Here is a 16,616-nt window from a genome sequence, read left to right as displayed (position 1 = left end):
TGAAAATATTAACCGAACGAACTTCTAATTTTGTTCCACAGGAATAACTTCAGATCCCAGATGGATGCTGGAAACCACACCACTGTGAAAGAGTTCATCCTTCTGGGCTTAACAGAAGATCCTACACTTTGTGTCATCTTCTTTGTGATATTTCTAGGGGTGTATGTTGTCACTCTACTAGGCAATATGAGCATAATCACTTTAATAAGAAGCTGTTCCCAGCTCCACACCCCCATGTACCTTTTCCTGAGCCATCTAGCTTTTGTGGACATTGGATATTCCACCACAGTCACACCCATAATGCTTGTAGGCTTCTTTGGACATGGAACAGCCCTCCCTGTGGCTGGCTGTGAAGCTCAATTCTGTTCTGTCGTGATGTTTGGGACAGCTGAGTGCTTTCTGCTGGCTGCCATGGCCTATGACCGCTACGTGGCCATCTGTTCACCCCTGCTCTACTCCAGCCACATGTCCCCCAGAGTTTGCCTTCTGTTGGTGGGGGTTTCTTATCTGGGCGGTTGTGTGAATTCTGGTACATTTGGTAGTTGTTTGCTGAGTCTGTCCTTCTGTGGACCCAATCGTATAGACCACTTTTTCTGTGACTTTTCTCCTCTGTTGAAGCTTTCCTGCTCAGATGTCTCTGTTGTTGAGACTATTCCCTCCATCTCTTCTGGCTCCATCATTGCGCTCACAGTGTGTGTCATTGCCCTGTCTTACATCTCCATCCTCACCACAGTGCTGAAGATGCGCTCCACCGAAGGGCGCCACAAGGCCTTCTCCACCTGCACCTCCCACCTCACTGCTGTCACTCTCTACTATGGGACCATCACATTCATCTACGTGCTGCCCAAGTCCAGCTACTCCACCAGGCAGAACAGGGTGGTGTCTCTGTTCTACACGGTGGTGATCCCCATGTTGAACCCCCTCATCTACAGTCTGAGGAACAGAGATGTGAAGGAGGCCCTGAGGAAGATGACTGTCAGAAGGTATTCTTAGCCTCTGCTGTTTGAATTTAACACGTGAGTGAGTGTGTGTGTGTATGTGTGTGTGAGAGAGAGAGAGAGAGAGACAGACAGACAGACAGACAGACAGACAGAGACAGAGACTGAGAGAAATTTATTGATGTTACATTTCATTGATACCATTTGCAGCTTAGCAGAGTGATTGATTTAAGTCATATTTCTGTGTTCTCTTAACTTTATACACTTATATATCAATTGTAAGACATCTTGAAATCAATAAAATCACTATGATAATTATTACTATTATGGAACTTCTGTGGATACCAAGAACTTGTTTATTCTCTTATTTATTTAGCAAACAGTAATTTTGTCTTGCAGTTACACCAGACTCAGTCCCGATTGCATCATATGTGTCTATTGCTCATGGAAATTACTGTTCATGCTTTCGAGTCTTATTTGGGTGCCATTATTTTTCTTTTGCCAAGAAATGCTCCTGGAAGATCAAATAAGTGAATAATCCCATGTTCCTGAAGATCATTGGATATGAAATTAAAATTTGAAATCAGAGTGTAGGTCTAAAACTGCTATGATGCTGTGTTTAATTTTCACAATTCTACTATGATTGGGGTTTCATAAATCCTGTTCCATTCACAGATCAAAATTCTGGTTATTAGGCAAAATCATTTGTTCAGGGAAGTATTCTGTCAATTCTCTATTTCGTGCTATGTGCATTTAATGTGCACTATCCCATTAGCCCCGGTCTTGTAATGTTAGCATGAGGATTCTGTAGAGGATTTTTTGCGTGGTGTCAGGCTGGGCAGCATTTTCCTCCAAGCACCGGACAACTTCCTGCTGAGATGGTCTCGCTTGTGCAGACACTGGAGCAAGGCTAAGGCTGGGAACACTGGACTGATTCCCTTCATTTAGGAAATCTGATCTTGACAACAGAGTCACAGGATTTGGCTAGAATTCTACCATGCTTAAATACATATTAAAACATATCATTGAAAGTAATGTAAACTTTCTTATTTTAGAGACTGAGGAGGTCCTTAAAGTTTTAAGCATTGCAATTTTGTCTTTACAAAAACTCTAGCTCCACAGATGCACATCTATAGGAAAACTAGAACTTGTAGGGGTGGGGGAAAGCCTTATGAATATCATCATAGGTGTCACTAAAGAAAAAAGAAAAAAGATTTGAAGAGTAAGGATTTCCTGAAAAACAGGAACTCCAAAGCAAATGCTGAGACAACTAAATGGAAGGGATAGAATCACATCTGAATGGAAGTTTTAGTATGGACTCTTCCTTCCTCTAATAATGGATTGAGAGATATGAAGGCTTGGAGGTAGTTAAAGTGTCTTAACAAAATTGAAAATATATATCATATACTATATTTCTTTGAAAGTTTAAAAGAACATTATTACTATTAAAAAGGTGCTGTACAGAGTGGTTACAGTTACATAAGTTAGATGAGGAGTACACTTCTTTTTGGAGACTGTCACGCTTCCTTCACTCTCTTCTAGCTTGTCCCTTGTTTCCACCCACAAGTTCTACAGTTCATTTTCAACATAAAAATTTTACTGTTGCAATTAAAGTATTTTTCAGAGTGGCTACAATAATTTCACAAATTATTATATCACTGTCAAGTGAAACTGAAAAGTAGAGTATAATTAAATTTTTTTCCTGTGGAAATTAAAAAAAACAACAATGACCTACTTACTGGTTTTACAGTACACAAGATATATTTTCCTTGCTATATTTTTCTCCAAATGCATTTTATATTTCTATATGTAAATAAATATTGCAGGGGCCCTGGAATTTTAACTGACATTATGGCACAATATGTTAATTTCAGTGAGGGTCGTAGACATCCAAAGCTAGGTCACTGTTCTACTGTGCTGTCACTTGCAACCCTGTCTAAAAATCCCTGGGGATTATGAACATCAAAGAGAAATATCGGATGTAATTCTGGTGGCACAGTGAACAGTTTGGTTATGAAGTACTGTGTGACTGTCCTGCATACTATTTCATCATATTTGTTTTGCCTTCTGTGATGATGCCCATTTCAAGTAAGGTTTCGACATCTCAAAGTTATGTTGTAATCTCTATTAATCTTATTAGTTTTGTTTCCATTATTTATTGTCGATACGTGTTCTCAGTTTTGTGCCCTATGTTCTTTTGGCTAATTGTTGCCTACTACATACACCCTGAGATACCACTTGTTTTTACTATTTCTTTTTTTTTTAGCATTTTTTATTAAAATATTTTTAGCACTTATTTTTGACATCATTTTTCAACTGTCAAGTTTAACAAACAAGTATTCAAGAATGGAATCTCTATACACAATCACTGGCACATAAATTTAAGAACAAAATTAAAATTAAGCTGAGACTTTGTATGTCATAGATACATATCGAACTATATAATGATATGTCTGTAGAATATATATCTAGTCATAGATTTATATGTCTATATAGTTATATTTATATCGACAAGTACAGTACCTGAGTATTGAGTCATTGCTCTTATACTGTTTGGATCTATTATCCACATATCAAGGAGACCATGTGCTTTTTATTCCTTTGGACTTGGTTTATCTTACTCAACATGATTTGCTCTAGTTTCATCCACTTCCCAGCAAATGCCATTATTTTTTCTTATCTGGTATCTATGTAGAATTCTACTGTGTGTGTGTGTGTGTGTGTGTGTGTGTGTGTGTGTGTGTGTGTGTGTGACATCTTTTGTATCCATTCATCTGTAGTGGTGTGGCATCTGGGTTGTTTCCATTACTTGACTATTGCAAATAGTGCAGAGATGAACAGGACTGTGCAGGTGTCCTTATCAGACCCTGGGTTATGAAGCTCAGTGTAGATGCCCAGAAGTAGTATGGCTGTGTCATAGGGAAAGTCTATTTTTAGTTTTTTCAGGAACCTCCACACTGCTTTCCAGAGTTTTTGTACTAGTTTACATTTCCACCAGCAGTGCAGTAGGGTTCTTCTTTCTCCACATCCCCACCAGCATTTGTTGTCTGAGTTCAGAATATTGGCCATTCTGACTGGGGTAAGGTGGTATCTTAGGTTGTTTTTATTTGCATTTCCTTTATGACCATGGATGATTAGCATTTTCTCATAAGTTTCTTTGCCATTTTTACCTCTTCCTCTGATAAGTCTCTCTTTAGTCCCCTTGCCCATTTAGTGATTCATTTGTTGGGTTTTGAGTTCCCTGTAGATATTGGATATTAAACATTTGTCTGATGTATTATCGGTAAATATCTTTTCCCAGTTGGTTGGCTGTCTTTCTACTTTAGTAGCTATGCCTTTGTGCACAAACTTTTCATTTTTAGGTAGTCCCATTTGTCAAGCCTCTCTCCAATCTGCTGTGAGTCTGGGACTCTGTTCATGAAGTTTTTGCCTGTGCCTATGAGTTCCAATGTTTCTCTTATACTGTCATGTAGCAGTTTCAGAGTTTCAGGTCTGGTGTTGAGGTCTTTGATCCATTTTGAGTTAATGCTTGTGCATGGTGACAGGCTGGGGTCAATTTTTAGTTTTTTGCATGTTGCCCAGTTTTGTCAGCACCACTAATTGAAGAGGCTGTGTTTATTTCACTGTATATGTCTGGCTCCTTTGTCAAATATAAGTTTAGTATAGGCAAGTAGTTTTATTTCTGAATTTTCTGTTCTGTTCCATTGATCTTCTGATCTATTTTTGTGCTAATACCATGCTGTTTTTGTTATTATAGCTCTATGGTAGAGTTTGAAGTCTGGTATTGTAATACCACATGCACTACTCTTTTGCCTTGTTCTTACTATCTCTTAAGCAAATAAGGTCAAGGTTTACGATTCCCTAGAACTCTATGGCAGTGATTCTCTTCAAGACACAGTTCCAGTTGATCCCAGAAATAGGCATCCCATGTTTTCAGTCAAACTGCTCATCCCAAAGGAACACCAAACTGACATCCCAAGTTTGTTCCATCTTCATCTCTGCTTAAGTTACTTTAAAGTGGAATTTATTTTAATAGCACTGGAGATCAAATCCAGGTCCTGCATACAGTGCTTTACCATAGGAGGCACAACTCTAGTCTTTTTCTATTTTGTTTTTGGATAAAGGGACTTCTTAACTTTGCCCTGGTTGGCCTGGAGCTCTTGTTCCTTCTGCTTCAGACTCCAAGGTGCTGAAATTTCAATGTTTTTGAAAAAAATGAAGAATAAGAGAATGAATGAAAAACTGAATGTCCTCAGTCCTACTGGTAGAAACATAGAATTTGCTTTGGAAAAACCAATGAGGAGAGATAAATGGAAACTCAGAGAGATAAGTGCTAATATTGAATATAAAAGGAAACTTAGTAAGATAACTTGCAGCATAGGAAGAAGTTAGGTTACATCTCTCCAGAAATAGTCACCATTCCAAGGGAGAGAGAGATCAAATGCATGAGCAATGCATCCTAGGCAGGATGTGTGTTTGTTCACAAAGTCATTCTAACTTTTGATTTTCATATTCTCTCCAAAACTAGGCCATTGTATTAGACATTACAAATTGTTTTTGTTGCACTGAGACTTTTAGCAGCTCAGAACCCCGCTTAATCTGTCAGAGCACCTCACCAGTCCTGACCTGACAAAAAAGAATCCACAGTGTTACCAGGGATGGCTCCAATTGTCTTCTCTGAGGACTCCATTACGGGCTGCAATAAGACCAGAAATGCCATCCAGAAAGGATTGACACACAAACCCCAAATCTCCAGACATCTTAATCACTGATATACTGCCATTTTCCTTATGACCTGTGCTTGTCTCACTTATCTCCTGAAAAGTTGATGTTGAAATGGAGACAGGTTCTATTAACATATGGATTAGTCAACTTTCTATTACTGACACAAATAACTGAAATAATGGACTTATCATGAAAAAAGACTGGGTTCATTTTATAAATTGGTTTCAGTGTTTTTTTTCCAAGTTCAGTTTTTTTCTGTTACTTGACTCTACAGGACCCACCCTGGCATGAATTTGTGGGAAGGACAAAAGCACTCCCCTCTTACCTATTAAGTGAAAGGGACAAAGCTGGTGTGACACTGTCTCTTTGAGGCCTGGCCTTCAATGAACTGGAGCTCCCCACCAGGCTCCACCTATCTAATTCCCATAGCCTGTCAGCAGCATCACAGTAAGGACAAAGCAATTCCCACATGAGCCTTTCAGGACACAAGAGTCAAGCAATAGCAGGGTTCGATAATGTGAGCATATGGCACAGAGTATTTGAGAATACATGAAAAAGATTTTATATTTTCGGCAGATTTTGTTTTTTGTTTTTTTAAATTTTTTTTCTAAATTAATATTTTATTTGTAAAAAAAGGACATACAGCAGTAGTATATTTCTATTAAAATATTGAGAGAGGTTTTCTATAGGTCTTCTATACTTTAATCTTTTAGGATGTATAATTCTGTACTCCATTTGATACTTAGCAATTACAGAACTCCAAACACATCATTTGAAATATGACATAAAAATGTTAATAAATTCTTTAATAAAAAAACATAACACATTTTGTTTTATATCAATCAACCTAAGCTGATAATTACAAGTTTCATTTCCATTTCAAGTAACTTTAAACCTCTTGGGCTATCTGTGTTCTAAAATGGAAATTCTTTAGTTGTTAGTTCCACACTAGCCAATTATTTATCAACAAATATATTTCAACCACTGACACTCAATGTCCTTTTATTCTTATATCTATGGGTTATTATTACTCCACAAAAGTGTTTTCCTCCCAAGTTCTCTCTTTAGAGCTCCCTTAACCTCATTATTCCTGAGGCTGTAGATGAGGGGGTTCAACATGGGGATCACCACCATGTAGAACACAGATATCAGCTTGTTCTGGTCAGTGGAGTAGCTGGATTTGGGCAGCACGTAGATGAATGTGACTGTCCCATAATACAGAGTGACGGCGGTGAGGTGGGAGGTGCAGGTGGAGAAGGCCTTGTGGCGGCCCTCAGTGGAGCTCATCTTCAGGATGGTGATGAGGATGTAGCTGTAGGACACGGCTATCACAATCACTGTGAACGCAAGGATGGAGCCAGAAGTAAATGAGGGAACCACGGCAGGGACACTGACATCAGAACAGGAGAGCTCCACTAAAGGAGCAAAATCACAGAAAAAGTGATTGACTCCATTTGGCCCACAGAAGAGTAAAGAAAAGAAGGAAAAGGTAAAAGAGGAAGAATTCAGAAATCCCCCTAGGTATGTTACCACAAGTAACTGCACACAGACTCTTGTGGACATTTTGGTTGAATACAGCAGTGGATCACAGATGGCCACAAAGCGATCATAGGCCATGGAAGCCAGAAGAAAACATTCTACCGTCCCAAAGAAAATGACCGTACCCAACTGGATGGCACATCCAAGATAGGAGATCATATTTTTCTCCACTAGGAAGTTAATCAACATATTGGGTGTGACCGAACATGAAAAAATTATGTCAGAAAAAGCTAAATGGCTGAGGAAAAAGTACATGGGGTGGTGGAGCTGAGTGGAGACTCTGATGAGCAGGATTGTGCAGAGATTTCCAGATATGGTCACCAGGTAGATGCAGAGGATGATGATGAAGAGGAAGACTCGAAGGACTGGATCATGAGTTAAACCCAACAGAATGAACTCTGTCACTGCAGTGTGGTTCCCATCCCCCAGGGAATCCATCAGACCATAGAGTTGCTACTGCCAGGACAAATCTAGGATAAAAGAGCACATGAAGTGATTTTTTTTAATCACCATATTTCATTTTCTTGAGCCTATAGGAAGTATTGCAAAAAAAGACATTAAAATACAGTCAAATGAGAAAGGGTATCGATGTATGTGAATTAATGCACCTTCTATCTGACAAATATAATGTAACCCTTCTATTAATTACAATAAAAATATATGAAAAAATAAATAAAATAGTCAAATATTTACATTCAAAAATTAATCAAGCTATAATTTTCATAAAACACCTAAAACCGCTTCATATAATGTGTGTATTTCTTCAAATCCAAGTAATCAGATTATAGATATTTCTATAATAATAATAAAAAAAAGAGTAACTGGGCTGGGAGTGTTGCCTAGTGGTAAAGTACCTGCCTCGCAGGCAGGAACTCCTGGGTTCTAGTCTTCAGTACCACATACACAGAAAAAAGCCAAAAGTGGTGCTGTGTCTCAAGTTGTAGAGCACTAACCTTAAAAAAAAAAGCCCAAAGACAGTGCCCAGGCCCTGAGTTTAAGCCCAGGACTGGCAAAAAATATTGGGGAAAAAAAGGAAATGAAGAATTCTTTTCAAGAAAATATTGTAGAGTATGTAATGTTGTATATATATATTTTCACAGATTTGTTATAATCAGGTGTGTGTGTGTGTGTGTGTGTGTGTGTGTGTGTGTGTGTAGCAAAGCTTGGACTCAGAGGCTCCAGCTCTCGCTTGTCTTTTTTATCCAAGGCTAGCCCTCTGTACTTGAGTCGCACCTTCATTTCCAGCTTTTTGCCAATTAATTAGAGATAAGAATCTTACAAATTTTTCGACTTGGGCTGGCTTTGAACCACAGGCTTCAGATCTTAGCTTTGCTGAGTAGATAGGATTATAAGCATGAGCCACCAGTGTCCAGCAACATGCATTTTGACCAAGCATGATTAGTAAACCAGTCAAAAGGTATTTCCATCCAAATACTCAAATTTTCAGCTCATACATCATATAGATCAAATGGTGCAGAGGCCTTCAGTGGTTCCTTTATTACTGTCAGTTTTACTTGAATGATTAAATGATTTGCTGAGTGTTTCCTTACCCTTAATTTTGGGAAAATATGCCTTGCAAAAGAGCAATGGTGCCCACAAAGAATAAAGAAAAAAAAGTTACACTCACCCTTCCAAGTTGAAAGGGATCATAATGTGCTTAAATAAATGGTGAGCTGAAGTAAAAAAAATTACATTTATTGAAAAGCAACATATCTTTAGTAGAAGTTAGGTGTTATTATAAGGAAGATGAAACAAACACCTGCAGTTTAAAAACCACAGTTTAAATTGCAGTTTAAGACAGGTAATTTATAGTTTAATGAGCAATATTAATGTATAAAGAATTAAGTTCTTGACAATAGTGTACCTTATTCAATGTGGCTTGCAGTTGTTGTTGCTGACGTCTATTGTACATATATGCAATTTTAAATCATTTTAGATTAATTGAACTCTGTGAATTTTGCAATTTTTCTATGTTGATAATCTTGGAATAATATGTGCATATACTCTAAAGGTTATTGTATGTTACATTCATGGTCTTATGTAGATAGGAATTGTATATCTATACACATATATAAACACACATATACACATAGAAACATATACATATGTAATATGTACAATGTATGTGTACTATATGTATGTATATGTATATGGCTATTTATAGATATTATGCTTTCAACCATTTTAATATATTTTATATCAAAGCATTCTACTTGGCTGAAAAAATAAATAAATACAATAAACTCTATGATATTAATTAGTACAAAATATTTAAGCATTCTAAGGATACTTGGTGGATCATTTCTCTCATAACTTATTAAATGTTCTGTACCATTTTTCTTGTAGCATTATTTTGGGTCCTCCTTAAACCACCATGTATACTCTTTTTTTTTTCCAGTCCTGGGGCTTGAACTCAGGGCCTGAGGACTGCCTGGGCTTTCTCAAGGCTAGAGCTCTACCACTTGAGCTTCAGCACCACTTCTGGCTTTTTTCTATGTACCTGGTACCGAGGAATTGAACCCAGGTCTTCATGCATGCTAGGCAAGCACTCCACCATCAGGCCAAACTCCCGGCCCCTATAATGTTATTTTTATTGTCGAGATAATGTATAGAAGGGTTACAGTTATATTCATCAGGTATTGAGTATAATACTTCTTGAACTTTGATATCCCTTCTCATGTTTTTGTCCCCTTTTTCCTCTCCCCACTCCTTCCCAATCATCTTTCCCCCTTCCCTTCTCTATTTCAAATAAACAAATAAGTGTATATATAATATACCAGGTAACAAAGTCAGATACAGTAACCACATGAAATTAACAGTAAGTGGAAAAAAGAAAAAAAATAACTTCATATAGTACATTAAGAACAACAGTCACAAAGATTGTTTCCATATCTTAAACTTCATTTCATTTAGTCTCACCCTGTATGACCATATGTACATAGCATTAGAGGTATTGTGATCCTCTGCTAGAAGAGTCTTACGCTCAATGGTTTTCATCATTTGTAATAATTAGTATACATCTTTGTATCTGGCTTACTTCACTTAATATGATTTTTTCCAAGTCTTTCCATTTCCTTACCAATGAGCAGAAGTCTGTGATGATACTTTTGATGCAATATGTAGCTGCATAAACTTCATGCTAAAAAGTTGATAAGAATCCCTGTGCCAGGTTGTCCTCTCCAGATTTTCAGAGTGGGTATTCCAAGCTTTGCCTATCATTTGCCTTGAATAAAAAGCATTTTGATGGCTGGGGCATGACTCTACTGGTACACTGCCAGCTGAATGAGCACAAGGCCCTGAGTTCAAACCCCAGTAATGCCTTTAGTTATTGTTATCATCATCATCATCATCATCATCATCATCATCATCACCATCATTATACTTCCATCTACTCTAGTTCTTTTACCAAACTGATGATTCAATAATTGACTATCTACACTTCAATCCTGGGTAATTCAGCTAACTTTCAAACAAATAATAAATATACATACCCTAAATGGATGAACTTGAACTCTCATTATTAGCAGTGAATACATTGTTTTTTTTAATTTTTAAGCACTTCATTACATAAACAATATCTTTCTGGAAAGGCTTGCACATCTTTACTCTTTAGATATTTCATTTCAGTTTTCAAAATGTTAATTCCTCCTAAATCTACTCTAACCTACTTTTTTAAAAGAAGAGTTCCAAGTTTAGAGAGTGCTGAAAGACTTGAGTATTTCTTACAGTATGGTCTCCAAGGAATCTTGGTGACGTGGATTATACCTGTTTATTCACATGAAACCAATGGTAGAAACAGAGTATATCAGACAAAATTGTTCTGTAGTCCTATTACACTGAGACTCTTCAATGCAGACATTGAGAGAGAAAAGTTTTCTCAAATGTTAAGTGAAAAATCAATGTTACATTCATTAATGAAACCCAAACTCTTATATCAGACATGAAATGAACTCAGCTTTCAGCAGAAAATCAAATACACAGTGAGTGTATAGCTATATATACATGTAATATAATGCACACATATATATATATATATAAAATCATCTAGGTACTAGTGGCTCACACCTTTAATCCTAACTACGCAGAAGCTTGAGATCTGAGGAGCACAGTTCAAAGCTAGCCTGAGCAGAAAAATTCACAAGAATTTTATCTCCAACTGACCAGGAAAGGGCTGGCACATCTCTGGGATCACTCCATGGACAAGTCCCTGCACTACCCTGGGTAGTAGTGGGTGAGCGCTGGCCATGTATTTGATGCTAATTTGAAACATGGAACAGCTCAAGGTCTGGGAGATGGCACCCAATCCAGAGATGTTCTGCACCTCTAAAAATCCTGCCCAGGGTAAGGGATAGTAAAAGGCTAGAGAGAGGAAAAGTCCTCCAAGTACATCCTGAACCTCTGTGTACCTAAACCTTTCACATTATTGTGCAGCAAGGCCTAACCATGAGGCCTATTTTGCCAATGAAGGCCCAGATGCTCGTCCAAGGGGCAAATATTGAAACATTATGTTGCAGAGCTTTGAGTTCCTCAAGTTCAAGCTGCCAAACCAAGGCAAACCAAGAGATTAAGAAAACTGAGCACAGTTCACTCACCCACTAATAATACCCAGTGGCTGCTCCACAGGTAGCTGACTGATTTGATGTTACTTCTCTAATTTAAAAAATCTGATTTAGTTTTTATCAATTGCTCACCATGGCACAAACTAGTCTTCAAGGCCACCCAGGATGGTGGCATGAAGACCTATCTCAAAAACAAAGTTTAAAGTGCTAAGTGTGTAGCTCAAGTGATAGATTGCAAGCTCAAGGACCTGAGACCAGTCAGTTCTACTAGACATGTGCTCAATGGCACAAACTATCCATTTTCTATATAAAAACACTGAAGTATTTGAGAATAGCTATCATGCCCCTTTCTGCCTTTTCTTAAAGTAAGCATCCCCTTAATTTAGCAGACCTCTGACATTACTACCTGACGTATGTCTTTCAGATTCGTAGAAATCCTCTTTTTCTGACTCTAACATACACTGGTTTGAGGAATGAGGCCAAGCATTGAGCAGCTTTTGCTTGCATCGCCCTCTGCATTTCGCTGAGCTCAGAAAAGCGACTCTGACTTCATTATAAGGTATGGAATCTCTGCATACTCCAGAATTAGGGAGATAGGATGCAGACAGGCACATCCTGAGCCTTCCAATGGCCAACTGTATTAAACTGGCATATCTGACTTCATCTCCCTGATTGTACTTATAAAATGGGAAGAATGGGCCCTACAGTTGCTTTGTACTGAGATTACAAGAAACAATGCCAAACTGGGATTTGATCACACATGCCAGCAATGCCACCTACTCCCCAAGCAAAGACAGGAGGAGCTAGTCTTCAAGGCCACCCAGGATGGTGGCATGAAGACCTATCTCAAAAACAAAGTTTAAAGTGCTAAGTGTGTAGCTCAAGTGATAGATTGCAAGCTCAAGGACCTGAGACCAGTCAGTTCTGCTAGACAACAGTAGGAGATAGGAAGAGATGATATCTGTAAAGTGGTCAAAGTATTCTGTTATACATCAGGGTTAAATTCAGAATTAAGTAAGAATGAAGTATTGGCAAACTTGAGCCACCAACACCCAGCTCAACTTTTTTTATTCATTTATTCATTATTTATTTCCCGTCATGGGGTTTGAACTCAGGACCCTGGCACTGTCCCTGGGTTTTCTCCAGGCTGGCGCTCTACCACTTAAGCCTCAGCACCACTTCTGTTTTTTCATGTATGTGGTACCAAGAAATTGAACGCAGAGCTTCATGAATGCTAGGCAAGTACTCTACCAGTGGGGCTGCAAGCCTGGCCCCTTGCTCAACTTTTGAAAAAAACACAAATTACATTTTCTTTTTCTTTCAGCAGGTGAGGGGGTTTCACTACAAATCCAAATTGAGAAAGGAAGTTTGGCTTCTGATGCCTTTCTTGCTCTGAAATATGTCATTCATATGCAGAATATACTCACTGATTTTTTTTGCCTTTCAATTCCCCTCCACTAGACTCTGAAGATCAAGATCTCTCTACTATTAGTATGCATGCTTCTCCATCTGGATCAGGGACTATAAACACTCCACCTCCCTTTCCGTCAGTGAATTTGTCTCTTGTGATTAGAAGGCATGGAACTGTGAACCTTATCCACCCTAAATATGGGGTTTTTTTCAGTTTTCTTTCCATTCCCTCAATTGTTCATTCCCATCAATGGCTGTCACAGACCATACACACTGCCTGGTTTCTCCTGAACAAAATGGTCTATAGGTGTCAGAATGACCATTTCACAGAGCATGACTTGATGAAGGCACATTTTCTAACATATCAAAAACTGAGATCTAGATATAGATATATAGTCAAACTAGTTATTCTGTTACAACTTCTTCATCAAATGAAAGTTCAGCTTAACAATATCCATGAATCTTGCACTTACCTTTCAGAAGGTGAATAATTGGTGTTCAATTCCAAACAAGAATCCATAGAGTATTTTTTTCCATTTAAATATACAGGCAGTTGGAGATCAAATATGCAGCCATATGGACCATTAAATGCCCCTACTGATCCAGGGATGTAATTCCATGCATGCAGTGAGAATAAAGGTGGGGGTGTTTGTGTGCTTGGCAGGAGAAAGGGAAGAGTTTAATTAAATGTGGCAAATCCTCTAGGGCTGTTACTACTGGTTCCTTTGAGAGAATGATCCTTGCACTGATGGTACAGAAAGGATTTGTGGAGCCAAGCAACCTATTAAGTCTTGGCTGATCTTCCCCAAAAGGTCCTCTGCATGCTCTACTGTCCTTTGGACTTCCCTTTCCCTTTTTGTAAAATAGAAATGGAAAGAAATCTTGATTTCCCAGAAAAATATTTGACATTCCAAACAAATAATTCATCTGTCTAATTGGGGTTATAAGAAAATAGCAGAGTATATTCTATTAAAAGGAACTTTTAAATCAAGTAAAAATAAAACCATGCTTTTGAGGGATGGAAACAAGACAGCAAGCAATTATTTTGACTAAATGGCAACTGCAGAAAAATAAAACGATTCTAGAAATCCATAAGTAATTATCTTTTTTCATTTGTCTTGGAACTTTCTCCTCAATAAAAAATTAAGAAATTTTGGGGGGCATCTGAGTACACACTAAAGCAGTAGGCAATATGACAAAGATAGTAGAAATACTGGAGTCAATTCACTTTCACACCCAACCTTTCATGTCTTAATGACATGATACATGGACCCATCAGTCTTCAGCTCTTTCTATAAGTTTCAATAAACTGAATATCTCAAAGGGATTTATTTTGAATTTTTCACTCAACTCTATTAACTGGGCAGTTTACTCTTAACAGGAAGCTGCCTTACATTTTGGTGCCCACCAAATTTCTCAATGTTAAACCGTTCCTAAGATCTGTCTTTTGACAGATCAAGTCATCCATATTTTATCTTTCAGCTGCTGATGTCTGGTTTAATAATTCACCTGGTTCTGTTTTGCTCTTTCCATGTTTGTACTCATTCCCCTCTCCTCAGCTGCGTGGTTGACCCACAAGTCTTGTCTAGATCCTAAATTCCATCTTTAACTATTTTCTACCTATACCCACAACAATGTAGGTCAGAATATGTTTGAATGGATGAAAGTGTAGGTGAGTCAATGAAAAAGATGATCATGCCAAAAAAGTTATTTTCCAAAAAGGAAAAGAAAAAGAAATAAATAATATGGGGGCCAGCACACTAAGACTGGAAAAGTTTCTCTAGCAGGCAGTCACAATTTCAAGGATCTATCTAATCCCGAGACAGCACATGGTCATGATCGTGAAGTCATTCTAAATGTTAACATTGTAGTCTCACTAGAAGCTTGGGTCACTTGTTGGAAATTATTGTGTGTTTTCTCTTCCATGGGGTCCTTAGAATCTCAGGGAACCTGAGCATTCTAGCAGAGGAGCTCACTAGTTTGGACACAACAGAATTCACAGATTAATCAGGGATATTCTTTCTCTTCCTCTGAAATGACCTCTTCATTAGGCTTGCCTAAGAGGCCAAGAATACAGACAAGAATTTGATGGTTGTATGAAGTCAATCCCTCATGTTTATCATTTCTCTTCAAATGCACAAAGTTCTATCGAGAGTTCTGAGATTTCTCCCATAATAAGCTGAGGCTAATATAATGAATGATTGTTGTCCTTAATGTGCTATGTTGTCTCTCATCTCCTTTGCTGTCCCTTGGTTATCTCATATTGGTATAGTATCTCACTTTGTTATCTGATATATTGAATTTATTTGTATTTGGATATTTGAAATTTGATAGGGAAGGGGGGAAAACCAAGACGGGTGGGGGGTGTGGGGGGGAGGGAAATGGGTACCAAGACATGTGAAAGGGTATCAATGTATGTGAATTAATGCACCTTCTATCTGGCAAATATCATGTAACCCTTTTACTAATTACAATAAAAAAATAAGCTGAGGCTAACGTTGATATGACATAAGGATCGAAGTATTTGTTAGTCAGCATTCTATTGTAACAAATGACTGAGATAATCCTCTTGCAAAAGGAAAGAATATTGATTGGGGCATATAGCTTTGAAATAGGAAAGGAAAGGGGAGAAAACAAGGTGATTGGGAGGGGTGGACACCAGGAACGGAGACAAAAACATAAGAGGGGGTATCATGTGGGAGAAGTAATACACATACTATCTGGTGAATGTAACTGTAACTCCTCTATACATTACCTCAATAATAAAAATAAAAAATAAACAAAGAATTCTATGCTGCCATCAGAAGGAATGACATCACCCCATTTGTAGGAAAATGGAAAGACTTGGAAAAAATCATATCAAGTCAAGTAAACCAGACCCAAAGGAACATAGGCTCGATAGATTCCCTCATTTGTAGTGATTAGTACACACCTAGGACTCTCCTAACAAAAGATTACAAGAGCTCAATATCTAGGTTCATAAGGTCACATAGGATGAGATTAAATGAAAAGATCTCTAGGACATGGAAAAAGGAGCTTTATCTTGTGTGATTGTTGTTCTTTTTTTTTGCATTTTTTATTGTAATTAGTAAAAGGGTTACATGATATTTGCCAGATAGAAGGTGCATTAATTCACGTACATTGATAACCTTTCACATGTCTAGGTGCCCATTTCCCTCCCCCCCACCCCCCCCACCCGTCTTGGTTTTCCCCCCTTCCCTATCAAATTTCAAATAACCAAATACCAATAAATTCAATATATCAGATAACAAAGTGAGATACTATAACCATATGAGATAACCAAGGGACAGCAAAGGAGATGAGAGACAACATAGTACATTAAGGACAACAATCATTCATTATATGGCTTTTGTTTCAATATCCTGGAGGTCCTTTCAATTAGCTTCATACTATATGGCCTTATATATCAAGATTTTGCTCTATT

At 37.9% G+C, this 16,616-nt stretch overlaps 2 protein-coding genes across 2 annotated transcripts; one reads left to right on the top strand and one right to left on the bottom strand.

Moving 5' to 3' along the window:
- The first annotated feature begins 60 nt into the window (after positions 1 to 60).
- On the top strand, positions 61 to 993 carry LOC150053237 (olfactory receptor 5P1-like). The gene has a single exon (XM_090348986.1). It carries the CDS (start codon positions 61 to 63, stop codon positions 991 to 993), a length of 933 nt encoding a protein of 310 aa, XP_090205112.1.
- Positions 994 to 6,677: 5,684 nt separating this feature from the next.
- On the bottom strand, positions 6,678 to 7,644 carry LOC150053236 (olfactory receptor 5P76-like). Its single transcript, XM_090349267.1, has one exon. It carries the CDS (start codon positions 7,638 to 7,640, stop codon positions 6,678 to 6,680), a length of 963 nt encoding a protein of 320 aa, XP_090205393.1. The 5' UTR covers positions 7,641 to 7,644.
- Between the last annotated feature and the right edge of the window lie 8,972 nt (positions 7,645 to 16,616).

The sequence above is a fragment of the Megascapheus bottae genome, chromosome 16 (assembly GCF_031878675.1).
Source record: "Megascapheus bottae isolate mThoBot1 chromosome 16, mThoBot2.hap1, whole genome shotgun sequence".
Classification (NCBI taxonomy): Eukaryota; Metazoa; Chordata; class Mammalia; order Rodentia; family Geomyidae; genus Megascapheus; species Megascapheus bottae.
The sequence above is the reverse complement of the archived record's forward strand: the minus strand, read 5'-3'. Positions and strand labels throughout refer to the sequence as shown.